Consider the following 13,974-nt stretch of genomic DNA (forward strand, 5'->3'; position numbering starts at 1 on the left):
TTAGCAAGGCTGAAGGGAAACAGTAACGAATGGTGGCAGCGGCGAAGGGAGGAATAATAACATTTCAAGTATCCAGAGCAACCCAGAGTTATATGAGTAATCTATATAGATACAAAAGGGGTTGGGGACAGCATACGCACGCAGTCACAAAAGTAACCAGATAGAGAGAGACTCAGGCAAAGTCTCTGGGAATATTGGTTACAGGACGTGACTGGTGGTGCTGCCTAGCAGGGGGATTTAGTGAGATCTGTGCTAGAGCGGAGAGAGAAACCATATAAAGGACAGTCCAGACTGGTGGAGTCCCTGGTGGTGCCTAGTGAAAGGCAGTAGCCACGAGCAGGTAGGAACCTGACAGGGAGAGCCACGGAAGGGCGTCACAGGCCTCCCTGGGGAAAGCTTTCTATATATTGGCAGGGAGGGAGGTTACTACAGGCAAGGGCCATTTTCTCGTTGCCATCCTGCAGACTTCCCTCAAATGGTGCACACAGAGGAAGGCCTCAGTTAATGATCTTAAATTTTGTATATTGTATGTTTTATAAATCATTTTGGGACTCAGATAGTGAAAAGTGGGGTATAAGTTCAATATATATATATGAGGGACACTATCTGTCCCCAGTTAACAATCATCTCCACCTGATTGCCAAGCTATAAAATCTTGTTTAAAACAAATCTATGCTGGTGTGTTGCAGCTGACTGGGAATAAGATGCCAAATGACCTGTATGGGTACTAGCTGGAGAACAGTGATGATTGTCTTAACTAGACACAGGATCAAGTTGCCCAGTCCCTGTGGCTTTCTTAATTGCTGAAGTATTTTATTCATATTTGTAATACTTCTTGGTATGTAGAAATGTGTGACTTAAAAATCTATGTGAAAGCATAAAGCTTTTATACTCATGTTATCAAAACAAAATGCATGCATCTGTGTGAAATCTGAAGCAGCAGACATTGCTGGTAAATAAATGGCTACTGCACTGCTGCACCATTAAGCAAAAGTTAGATCATTAGAAGGTAATTGTTTTCCACAGCAGCAAGAGCAGCCTAGTTGAGAAAGCAATTGATGGGCAAATAGCTTATATGGCACTCTGCCTTCAAATGAACTATGCAGCAACAGACTTGATTACATTAGGGATCTGATCTGCAACTTCAGAGTTTCTGTAATATTATTATGATCATTATCTGCTGGTGTGCAAAACAGAGGAACTGTCTTGTCTTCTGGGCATCTTGAAACTTCTTTTCTGTGGACAATCAACACAGATTAATGGAAAATTAGATGTAGTATGAGGGGCTCAAAAACCTTTTTGTCCCAAACCATCTGCAATATAACTGGCATGCACAAACACACATAAAAGGACAAATTAGAATGTATGATTGAAATACGTATTCACTAACAGGCAAAAAAAAAACCCTTGCAGTTTAAGAACATACCTATAGCCAACAGCCAATCCCACTGAATTCAATAAGCATGCAAATGATCGATCCATTCTCAGCAAACTTGCACAGGATCCAGTTTCTTACCTCCCAGATTAAAAAGCAGAGAACTTTACTAATAGGCAAAAAACCTTTAAGAGCATATCTATAGCCAACAGATCTTTCTATCAAACTTTAAAAAGCAGGAAAATTGGGCAGCTATATTGAATGTACCAAGGGAGCTGGAGACCTGACCTCCTCTTTGAGATATTGTACTGTCCTTCAAATTTGTCAAAATGCAAACACAATTTGGATTGGTCTTTCACAGTCCAATCCACTTCCTGTGTAGTTTGGAAGAATTGGTAACATAGTTTTTAGAACCCTGACAGTTGGTTTTTACTGAGCCTGCCTGTACTATCATAGACTCCAATGTAACATTTCTTAAATTAATTAAAACTCAGCCAGGCATTTTTTAAATGTTTAGACTATATGGGACAAGGTCAGTAATAGGATTACAGGTACTCTATAAACATGGCTGATTTTTAATTAGTTTCAACAAATGATGAGACCACTGACAAAAAAAAGTCCAACAGGGGTCTGAATTATTTTACTCTTGTTTTAGATTTTGAATTCTCTCTGACTGTTTTATGTGTCACCATGAAAACTTAGAGGGTTGTTAAGCAAGCATTTATGAGTTCAGGACTGTAAGTTTGGTAAGATTTTGTTTTGAAATAAGAACATAAGAAGAGCCTGCTGGATCAGGCCAGTGGCCCATCTAGTCCAGCATCCTGTTCTCACAGTGGCCAACCAGGTGCCTGGGGGAAGCAGAAATGAGCTTATGGGAAGCAGCAGAATAGCAATTTAAGTCTTTTCAATTTAACATGGGGAATGTGAAAAATCTGTGCTGGCTATAGTATACAGCCATTCTCGTGACTGTATAATTTAAGATAAGGCTTCAGGATGCAAGGGCCTGGAACAATACAGATGTGGAAATAGCTTAGCGTACAATCCTATGAACACCTGCTATGGAGAAAGGGGTCTTCCACTTTGTCGCAGTTAGTGGAATTCAATCACATGCAAGCAATTTCTGGTTGTGCAATTACAGTTGTTTGGGAGGTCTTGTGCAGCAAACCTGCTCTCTCAAAAGATCAGACTTTTTGCAATAAGGAAAGCAATGGGAAAATACATTGGAAAGTGTGGGATAACACCTGAATGATGCAACATCATCTAACTTCCCCACAAACAAACTGGAATGAATGCTCAATAAACAGGTCATCCAGGAGGCGATTGGACCCTTGGATGATAAGGGAGTCAAAGGTGTACTAAAGAACGATAAGGAGATTGCAGAGAAGCTAAATGATTTCTTTGCATCTGTCTTCACAGTGGAAGATATAGGGCAGATCCCTGAACCTGAACTAACATTTGCAGGAAGGGATTCTGAGGAACTGAGACAAATAGTGGTAACGAGAGAGGAAGTTGTAGGCTTAATCGACAATATAAAAACTGACAAATCACCGGGCCCGGATGGCATCCACCCGAGAGTTCTCAAAGAACTCAAATGTGAAATTGTTGATCTGCTAACTAAAATATGTAACTTGTCCCTCGGGTCCTCCTCCGTGCCTGAGGACTGGAAAGTGGCAAATGTAACGCCAATATTCAAAAAGGGATCCAGAGGGGATCCCGGAAATTACAGGCCAGTTAGCTTAACTTCTGTCCCTGGAAAACTGGTAGAAAGTATTATTAAAGCTAGATTAACTAGGCACATAGAAGAACAAGCCTTGTTGAAGCAGAGTCAGCATGGCTTCTGCAAGGGAATGTCCTGTCTCAGTAACCTATTAGAATTCTTTGAGAGTGTCAACAAGCATATAGATAGAGGTGATCCAGTGGACATAGTGTACTTAGACTTTCAAAAAGCGTTTGGCAAGGTACCTCACCAAAGACTTCTGAGGAAGCTTAGCAGTCATGGAATAAGAGGAGAGGTCTTCTTGTGGATAAGGAATTGGTTAAGAAGCAGAAAGCAGAGAGTAGGAATAAATGGACAGTTCTCCCAATGGAGGGCTGTAGAAAGTGGAGTCCCTCAAGGATCGGTATTGGGACCTGTACTTTTCAACTTGTTCATAAATGACCTAGAATTAGGAGTGAGCAGTGAAGTGGCCGAGTTTTCTGACGATACTAAATTGTTCAGGGTTGTTAAAACAAAAAGGGATTGCGAAGAGCTCCAAAAAGACCTCTCCAAACTGAGTGAATGGGCGAAAAAATGGCAAATGCAATTCAATATAAACAAGTGTAAAATTATGCATATTGGAACAAAAGATCTTAATTTCACATATACGCTCATGGGGTCTGAACTGGCGGTGACCGACCAGGAGAGAGACCTCGGGGTCGTAGTGGACAGCACGATGAAAATGTCGACCTAGTGTGCGGCAGCTGTGAAAAAGACAAATTCCATGCTAGGGATAATTAGGAAAGGTATTGAAAATAAAACAGCTGATATCATAATGCTGTTGTATAAATCTATGGTGTGTTTGCATTTGGAATACTGTGCACAGTTCTGGTCGCCTCATCTCAAAAAGGATATTATAGAGTTGGAAAAGGTTCAGAAGAGGGCAACCAGAATGATCAAGGGGATGGAGCGACTCCCTTACGAGGAAAGGTTGCAGCATTTGGGGCTTTTTAGTTTAGAGAAAAGGCGGGTCAGAGGAGACATGATAGAAGTGTATAAAATTATGCATGGCATTGAGAAAGTGGATAGAGAAAAGTTTTTCTCCCTCTCTCATAATACTAGAATTCGTGGACATTCAAAGAAGCTGAATGTTGGAAGATTCAGGACAGACAAAAGGAAGTACTTCTTTATTCAGCGCATAGTTAAACTATGGAATTTGCTCCCACAAGATGCAGTAATGGCCACCAGCTTGGATGGCTTTAAAAGATTAGACAAATTCATGGAGGACAGGGCTATCAATGGCTACTAGCCGTGATGGCTGTGCTCTGCCACTCTAGTCAGAGGCAGCATGCTTCTGAAAACCAGTTGCCGGAAACCTCAGGAGTGGAGAGTGTTCTTGCACTCGGGTCCTGCTTGCGGGCTTCCCCCAGGCACCTGGTTGGCCACTGTGAGAACAGGATGCTGGACTAGATGGGCCACTGGCCTGATCCAGCAGGCTCTTCTTATGTTCTTAAGTTGAATAGGGACTTCTTCTCATGTAAGTAGGGAAAACACTGCAGTCTGTAACAGCTGCAACAGAGTAATACTGGCTAAGCCTGCACGTTTGTAATTATAAAACGATGTGTTTCTAGTGGCTCAACTTAATGTGAAGAACATCAACAGCCTACAAGAGGAGGCTTCTCTGGAGGCTATTATTGATGCCATGTTTATTGAAGACAATTAAGAAAATCAAAAAAGTTGTTATACACAGGCATATTAACACACAAACTAATTAGCACATTCACACACACTCTATAGGGGTTTAGTTACCCCTGTAGTTAGAAGACCTTCTGTATCTTTGAAAGTTGTGCAGGGGGAAGGGAGAATTCCACCTTGTGGTTTTTCTCATTACAGTGTTGCAAGAACACCTGCTCTTGGCTGACTTTCTCTTCTCCTAAAGATACAGGATCAGTCTCAGGCCATGGACCTGGCAACCCTACTCCCAAATCTTGCCAAAATAGGCTGTCTTCTGCTCAGGCTCTTATACGCCTTCCTCCAGCTATCAGGGGATCAGTTACTCAAGCCTCCTTCTTTTGCATTCTTTGTTATCTTGACCACAGAATGTCAGCACATGGTTAAAAAGATGTTAGTCCTGTTAACACCAGTGATTCAATATGTGCTGATATTGGGGTGTTCTTTTAGACTGAGGTCACACTAGCAGGGCCCTGACTGGGCACTGCTCAATGTAGTTCCAAAAAAATTAACTACCTCAGGCTTTGACTTGAGTCTTCATAGTTTTGTCTAGCACTGTTGAAATAGCAAATTTGGTGATGAAATTTACATTACCTGTTGCTTCTCTTCTGGCAGCAGAGTGTTCTTTTCTAAGTTTAAAATTTTCTAAGTTAAAACCTCACTCACATCATTCACAATGGATTCATACTACATTGAGGGGATTAAAAACTGATATATTTTGAGAAAACTAAAGAGGCGTTTAGAAAGAAAAGATAGAGTTCATACTCAGAAGCATACATGAGTACTTCAGAGAAAACGTACATGAATACATCATAAAAACATTCCTGTCTTTTTAACATCAGCCATACCTCCCTTAATGACACTATAAAATAACAGGCTCAGTCTGGGCATTCCAGTTCTGATTTTTCAACTGACAGTCCCCATATAGTTAACAAATCCTCCAGGAAGGAAGCTCCTTTTAAGGAAGGCTTTTTTTTAAAAGCGAAAACTGACCAGCTTTTCTTTACTGTAGATACATGTTCAAGCCTGTGCCTTTGCTTTAAAGTGAAACTGACCAGCCTGTGTCTTTGCTTTGCATTAAAGAGATCTCTTGCTTTCTCCCAGGGCTGGGGAGAGAAGAATCCAATAGGATTCGAAGGGGGAAGGACTGGGTGGACACCCTTTAAAGCCCATGTTGAAGCTGCCCCCACTGGGTGTAGGAACCTAACCCTATTATTTCTATCTCTGGTACCAAAGTTTCTGTTAAAAAAGTAATGTCCAGGAATGTATCTAACTGAGGTATTACTGTACATCACTTGACTTTTCAGTACTTGATGAATAACAAATGAATGTGTGAACTGACTGAAAGGTGTTTGATATGTTAGCAATTTCTACCTGTGGGTGCCAGATCTGCAACTGTTTATTCATACATGCAAGTCAGCATTTGATGTTGCAGTTATTGTGGTAAACGTTAATGTGGGAACAACCCCTATATTAATTGGACTAAGATATGTACTGAACTAGTCTGTCCCTCACAGTCAGTGCCACAGAAAAGAAATCCTTACAGTGCAATCCAAGCCATATGTACTCAGAAGTAAGCCGTATTGAATTCAGTGGGGCTTACTCCAAGGTAAGTGGGGTTCGGATTGCAGCCTTATTTATTTATTTATTATTTGATTTATATCCCACCCTTCCTCCCAGCAAGAGCCCAGGGTGGCAAACAGAAATGCTAAAAACACTTTAAAACATCATAAAAACAGATCTTAAAATACATTAAAACAAAATGTTTAAAACGTTTTTTAAAAAAAGCTTTAAAAACATCTTTAAAGAGGGTTAAAACATATTATTAAAAATATATTAAAAAGCAATTCTAACACAGACGCAGACTGGGATACGTCTCAACTTAAAAGGCTTGTTGAAAGAGAAGTCTTCAAAAGGTGCTGAAAAGATAGCAGAGATGACGTGTGCTTAATATTTAAGGGGAGGGAATTCCAAACAATAGGGGCTATGACACTAAAGGTCCATTTCCTATATTGTGCAGAACAAACCTCCTGATAAGGTGGTATCTGCAGGAGGCCCTCACCTGCAGAGCGCAGTGATCGACTGGGTATATAAGGGGTAAGACAGTCTTTCAGGTATCCTGGTCCCAAGCTGTATAGGGCTTTGTACACCAAAACTAGAACCTTGAACTTGGCCTGGTAGCAAATGGGCAGCCAGTGCAATTCTTTCAGCAGCGGGGTGACATGTTGGCGATACCCTGCCCCAGTGAGCAATTTCGCCACTGCATTTTGCATCAGCTGCAACTTCTGGACCAACCTCAAGGGCAGCCCCACATAGAGCGCATTACAGTAATCCAGCCTGGAGGTTACCAGTGCTTGGCAACAGTGGTCAGGCAATCCCGGTCCAGAAACGGTCGCAGCTGTCTTACCAGCCGAAGCTAGTAAAAGGCACTCCTAGCCACTGAGGTCACCTGGGCCTCTAGCGACAAAGATGGATCCAGGAGCACCCCCAGAGTATGGACCTGCTCTTTCAGAGGGAGTATGACCCCATCCAAAGCAGGCAACTGACCAATTATCCAAACTCGGGAACTCAGTTTATTGGCCCTCATCCAGCCCACCACCGAGTCCAGGCAGTGGTCAAGGGCTTGCACAGCTTTTCCTGATTCAGATGTTACAGAGAAATAGAGCTGGGTATCAGCAGCACAGCATGGGGGACAAGATGGTACCCTGTGGCACCTCGCAGCACAACTGCCAGGGGCCCTAAAGACAGTCACCAAATGCTATTCTCTGAGAGCAACCCTGGGGATAGGATTGGAACCACTGTAAAACAGTGCCTCCAATACCCATCTCACCAAGTCGGCCCAGAAGGATACCATGGTCAATGGTATCAAAAGCCGCTGAGAGATAAAGTAAGAATAACAGGGTTGCATTCCCCCTGTCCTTCTCCTGATAAAGGTCATCCATCAGGGCAACCAAGGCCGATTCAGTCCCATAACCAGGCCTGAACCCAGACTGGGATGGGTCAAGATAATGTTTCATCCAAGATTTCACCTGCAGTTGCTGCACCACAACCCTCTCAATCACCTTCCCTAAAAAGGGTTTTTTTGCAACCGGTCGGTAGTTGTCACAAGCCAATGGGTCCAGGGTGGGCTTTTTCAGGAGTGGTTGGATCACCACCTCTTTCAAGGCGGCTGGAACCACTTCCTCCTGCAATGATGCATTGACCATACCCTGGATCCACTCAGACCCCCTTGGCAAGCTTTAGTAAGCCAAGAAAGGCAAGGGTTGAGAGGACACGTTGCTGGCCGCATCATCGCAAGCACCTTGTCTACGTCATGAGGCCGCATCAAGTGAAACCGTTCCCAAGAAGTTGCAGCAGACGTTGCAAGTTATTGTGTTACTCTTTCCCACTGAAGTTGATTGATCGTTCTAAGATTAATGCAGATACATATTTTTGGAAACTTTCTCAGGGGAGTCACAAGTGTTGAGGCTTCCATGTGTTTATCCCCATTCACTTTATCTGGTTGCCTCTCCCAGCATCATTTCACATAATCCTTTCTTTAGGCACTGAAAACTGGTTTGTGGTCATATGACGTTAATTTGGAGTGGAGGGGGGTCATCAGGGCTCAGTTCAAGATTTTTTTCCAGTACTGGTCTCTGGAACTTGTAGCTCAATATAAAAAAGTACCTCTGAGAGCCTGTAGATTGTGATTCCACTATCACTGAATGGGGGACTGAGGGACAAGACTTTTCAAATGGTTCCCCACATCCCTCCACCCCGTGTTATATAGACTGTGCCTTTAATACCAGCATTAACACACACACACACAAACAGTCCTATGTATGTTTACTAATGTATGTATGTTTGCATCCTAATGATTGTGGTCAGGGTTGCAGCCCGAGTCTGTCCCCACACCCATGGTGGTTTCTCTGTTCTTGTCATTGTAATTTGTTGGTATCTTGCGTATACGTTTGAGTCTTTTCTTTAAGCTGCTGAACATTACTATACGTATTGATGTATTCACATGAATTAAAAAAAAAATCTATACAGCGTACAAGCATACTCCCGCCGACAGAAGATTCCTCCGCCTGATTTGGGGCGATTCCGCCCTCCCGTTACAGCCCTGTATGACTGTCTCCTCCCTCCCTCCCCCCCCCCGCTGCGCGATCGAGAAGGTTTTCAGGAGTGGAAGGGGGCTACAGGGGGAAGAAGAGAAAGTTAGCCGGGCTGAGCTACGTTATGCTCGCGCATGTATCATTGGATACAATCCTGACGCTTTACCTGTTTACACACAAACAAAAAAGCGCCTATTCGTTTGGACTTTTGCTTGTCTTGTAACTGTTGAAAGGCACAGGAGCCCCGATGGAGGAAAAAGTAGCCAGCTCTGATTTTAGGTTTTGTGGGACAACGCTTCTGCGCCGGTACCTCCAGCAGCACGTCATACGTCTACATGAAACCGCTGCCTCGACTTTCTCCCTCCCCCTTCCGGGTTCTCGGGTTTCAGTTTCATCCCGGTCCTACAAACAGCGGGTGCAGTTTCCGGAGGGACAGTATGCTTTGCCGGTGCCCTTCCCCTGGCCCTCCTGTTCTCCTTTGCCTCTGATCTGGGTCATGCAGTCCCGGGTAGTGTGTCTCAGTGGTAGTGGTGGCAGTGCCTGCGGGGCTCCTGGGGCGGCCAGGAGGGTCCGACTTCTCCTGCAACAGGTAGCGGCGTGGCACCCACCAGCCGGCAGTAGAGAAGCGGGGCGGCTTCTGCGGTGCCATGTCCGGACATTGCACGGCGCCGGGTCGGCCGAAGGTAACAGGGACCTTCCTTGGCCCCCGCACCAGTCATTTCTCTATCTACCCTACCCCTGCCTTCCCAGAACCCTTCACCTCCCCTAGTACAAAATCCTTTCTCTCCCCTTTCACGCTGTCGTCAGATTCTTAGCCCTGCTCCAAATCTTTCATTCTAGTCTGTCGTCCGCCTCCTCCCCATTCTTCTCCCTTCTCATTTCTCTGCCTCTTTGTTTAATTTGTGGAATCCGATGACACAAGATACAAGCGGTTTGGCCGTGCTGGCTTTTTAAAAAGAATTAGACACATTTGTGGAAGAGAATTATCAAAGGGTATTAGCCACGATAATTGAATCTTCAGTTATCTGTGTACGATTTCCTGGAGAACAAACGTAAAAAGAGTCCTGCTGGATCAGGCCAGTGGCCCATCTAGTCCCAACATTTTGTTCTCGCAGTGTCCAAACAGATGCCTATGGGAAACCTGCAAGCAGGACCTGAGTGCAAGAGCACTCTCCCGACCTGTGGTTTCCAGCAAGTAGTATTCGGAAACATACTTAGGGGGATGGTGTTGCCCTTATAACCTGCATGCTGTTCTGAAAAGTTCTGTTTTTGTTCAGGCCTCTGCATCTAAAACAAATGGTGAGAGTGCCCAAAACAATTGGAATTATCTGAAGAGCCACAGGAAAGAATAGGGTCTACAAATGCCATTCGATATGATTAGGCTCCATTGAAATAAATACAATCTACAAATAAAACAAGGAATGGATCTGAAGGGATAGACCACATGAATAGGAAGAAATGGGAAATAGCAGTGAGAGATCTTGAGAGATTAACATGACTGCCCTGGGACTGACATGGCAGGCACGAGCTCATTATAGCATTGCAGCCACCAGGTTTTATCATTTTGTGTGTGTGCTTGCAAACGCTTACCTGGTAGTGGCAGGCCATTATGGGGCCATCACCAAGTAAGCCTGCTGGCAAGTGCTACAGGAAGGGGCAATCACTAGCCTCCACCCATTCACTTTTGGGCTTTCCGAGCATTGGCACTGTAATGTCAGGAAAGAGCATATCCAAGGCAGAGAGGAAGTGCTGCAGGGCGGCAGGTGGCCCTTGATAACCTACCTAGCCCCCTCCCCCCAAAAGCTGGAGCAGTATCTGCAATAAAAAATAGAATGGGGAGGATTAAGTTTCTGGGGAGTAATACATTTTGTACTGGGAAATTATTTGAAATACATTTTAAAAACTGGAACATTTCAGCCTGAATGCATCTGTGCAAGTAAATATTAAGCTGACAAGAGTGGTGCCCACATGTTTAATATATTTTAAGCAGGGATGTAGAAACCCAAGTTCTTAGTGATAAAAAAAAATTGGGCCTAATAAAAGGATCTTGGTTACTGCAGAGGTCAGGTAACCAGATTTTGTATTGATACCTGGCTTTTAGAAAATGTCATTGATATATAAATTTCACACTCCTGGTTTCTGTCCCCTGGTCTGCCTGTCCCTTGATTTAGGGTTCTCCTATTTTATTAGTTCAAAATTTCACAGTAATGGTTCTGTATTCCTAGTTCCTAGTGGGCTACGACCTGGGAGACCAGGGTTCAAATCCCCACACAGCCATGAAGCTCACTGGGTGACCTTGGGCTAGTCACTGCCTCTCAGCCTCATAGGGTTGCCATAAGTCAGAATCGACTTGAAGGCAGTACATTCTCTCTCTAAATATTTGAAGTTCTTACAGTTCCAAGGTTACGAATGTTAACCAAAGTAAGTCTCACAGTGAGGCTTACTAGGTACATAGAATTTCAGCTTTACTTTTAATTGCTTGGGCTAAATGTACCTAGATGCTCCATATCTTGGTATTATGTAAAAGAGAACTATGTGATTCTATACCACTTTTATTACTGCAGTTTACAGACAGTTTAACCAGTTATTGAGGGCTAGGTTTAACACTCCAGTCTTGTGTGGAGATGACTTTTCCTTTAGTGGAACTTACTTCCATGTAAATGTGCTTCGGATAGCATCTCAAGCAGGGCCGGTTCTAAAGGGTGGCCAGGTGGGGCACTGGCTCGAGGGTCCCTGGGGCTACAAGGGCCCCTAAGGGGCCCCTCTGCTCCCCTTCCACAATTCACGGCAGGATCGCTGCTGCGGATTGCATGGTGAGAACTTCGGACCTCCGCCATTCCCTTGCTTAATCTACCTTGTTCTGTGGTTGTGCACGTGGTGCTTCCCTTAACAAAGATGGCGGCTGAGGTTTCCCTAAGGGGCTGAAGCCTTTGCCGCCATCTTGGCTGATGACATGCATGCATGCTGCACGTGTGCACCCCTGCCATGAACCAAGATGGCGGCAGAGGCTTCAGCCCCTTAGGGAAACCTCGGCTGCCATCTTTGTTAAGGGCAGGGCTGTGTGTATAACCGCAGAACAACTGAGAAAGGTAGGTTAAGCAAGGGAATGGTGGGGTGTGCAATCCGCGGCAGTGATCCTGCCATGAATCACAGAAGGGGAGCTCCGGGGCCTGGGGCAGGCTTGTGCCCAACGGCCCCAGCATGTCTGGGGCCGCCCCTGATCTCAAGTAATCTTGTCATTGACTTTCACCTTTATTTTGATCAGAATGTTCCTGTTTCTCTCCTTTGTCAATGTCCTAAGTTTTTTTTATGGGCTGCTACATGTTTAGCTTTAATACTCTCTCTCTGAAGTCTTTGTGGTGTATCTTCTTTTGAGCCTCTTGCATGTTTTTCAGTGTGCTACTGCAGAGGTTATGATCATAACACAGCTCGTTTGGAGAGTAGATTTCCCATTTCTCACTTTCAGTATAAATTTCTTGTTGTCTGCTTGTACTCTATGGACTTCTGGGATCCTCTTTATCTCTTGTTGTTGTTTTTAAACCGGGTAATACAGTAAATATTTGCCAAAGCGAGTCTCATGATTGTCACTCAGATACCCAACAGCTTCAGTTTTGATCAAAGTCCTTGTAGTTACTCTCTTGGTTCTGCTTCTTCCTGAAATTACCTCCTAGAATCGACTAATTTCTGCCACATTAAAAGCAATATTTAAGATGACTACCAACAGTTGACTTCAAAGAACATTTTCAAAATGAGTAGTAATTAGCCCTAGTGATCTGAAGTGACTATTATTGAAGTGACTATTATTGAAATAGAATGAAAGAATTTACAGCTGGTAGCACATATGTCCATAGAATTGTTGATACGGGGCACATTTGTCCCATGTCCAATATAGATTGTTATAAGAAATGCTTTTTCACCCTGCTTGTTACTTGAGTGTCTAATTATTTTTATAGTATTTATTTGTTGTTTACTACATTTTTTTGTCCCAAAGTAACTTACAATTTAATGGCTAAGCCCCAAATATCCCTGCCCCTCCTTTGCTCCACCATGTGATCACATACTCACCCCAAGAGCACTGAAAATAAAATAAAATGTGTATGTCATTCTTCCACTAATCCATTACTACAGGTAGTTCTCAACTATGATGAGCTATGAATTGCCTTGTGATATCTCAGACCACTTCCCCTCAATTTAGTGAAAAATCAATGTTTTCACTCTTACAGCTTTTGGGGTCTACAGTATTCTGCCCATGTTGCAATGACTGAGAAAACTATACCCTGCGCTGAAAAAACTATACAAGGTACTAGGAGTCAAAATGACCCTACAAATTGCTATTTAAACAGCAGTCATCTGTCATATCTATGCTTAGCATAGAAATTGCTCTGCCCAGTACACCTAAAAAAAAGTTTTATCTATTTTCATAATAGTTAATGGGTGTATCACAGCAGTTTAAAGCAGATTTGATGCATCCAATGCATTCATGTTTTTCATGTTGTCCACATGACATTCTCCTCACCAAAATGCCAGCCTGTACTTCTCCCCTCCCCTCCAGTTAATATGGATTTTCCCATTCCTTAGTAATCTGATAAGGAAAAATAAGCCATTAAGGTTAGACTTTAGCGTTATTGTTGGAATTTTAAGGCTCTAATGTGAATTGTATGTTTTTATGTTGTGTGTCGCCCAGAGTGGCTGGACAACCAGCCAGACGGGCGACTAATAAATTTAATCAATCAATCAATCAATAAAATAAATACATTTGTCATCTACAGTTGCTTCTGGTATGGATTCACTGCTGGTGTAGCACTTTTTTGGGGGGATAGGTAGTTAGTCGTGTGTAGTGATGTTTCATTGGGTGCTCTCTATTGCCAAACCGCCTATTTCTGTTTGCTCCTCACCTGAGTGCAACCTAGCCATTTTGTTTCTGGTGGCTCACATGATACAGTTGTGCCTATTTGTTCGCTTCCTGAAGGCATGTTTGTTTGTTTATTTATTTATTTATTACATTTATACCCTACCTTTCTTTTCATTGCAGTACATACATGTTTTTATTTTTAATATAACAGTTTTACACAAAACTG

At 43.3% G+C, this 13,974-nt stretch overlaps 1 protein-coding gene across 4 annotated transcripts in view; it reads left to right on the top strand.

Annotated features, from left to right (window-relative positions):
• Nucleotides 1–9,275: 9,275 nt before the first annotated feature.
• The window catches only part of VWA8 (von Willebrand factor A domain containing 8), a 271,730-nt gene continuing 267,031 nt past the window's right edge, over nucleotides 9,276–13,974 (top strand). For all 4 annotated transcript variants that reach the window (XM_061629912.1, XM_061629914.1, XM_061629913.1 and 1 more), the window contains exon 1: nucleotides 9,276–9,579. In XM_061629912.1, coding sequence (XP_061485896.1) covers nucleotides 9,393–9,579 — 187 coding nt within the window. In that variant the 5' untranslated portion in view covers nucleotides 9,276–9,392. The remainder of the gene's footprint in view (nucleotides 9,580–13,974) is intronic.

The sequence above is a fragment of the Rhineura floridana genome, chromosome 5 (assembly GCF_030035675.1).
Source record: "Rhineura floridana isolate rRhiFlo1 chromosome 5, rRhiFlo1.hap2, whole genome shotgun sequence".
NCBI classification, from domain to species: domain Eukaryota; kingdom Metazoa; phylum Chordata; class Lepidosauria; order Squamata; family Rhineuridae; genus Rhineura; species Rhineura floridana.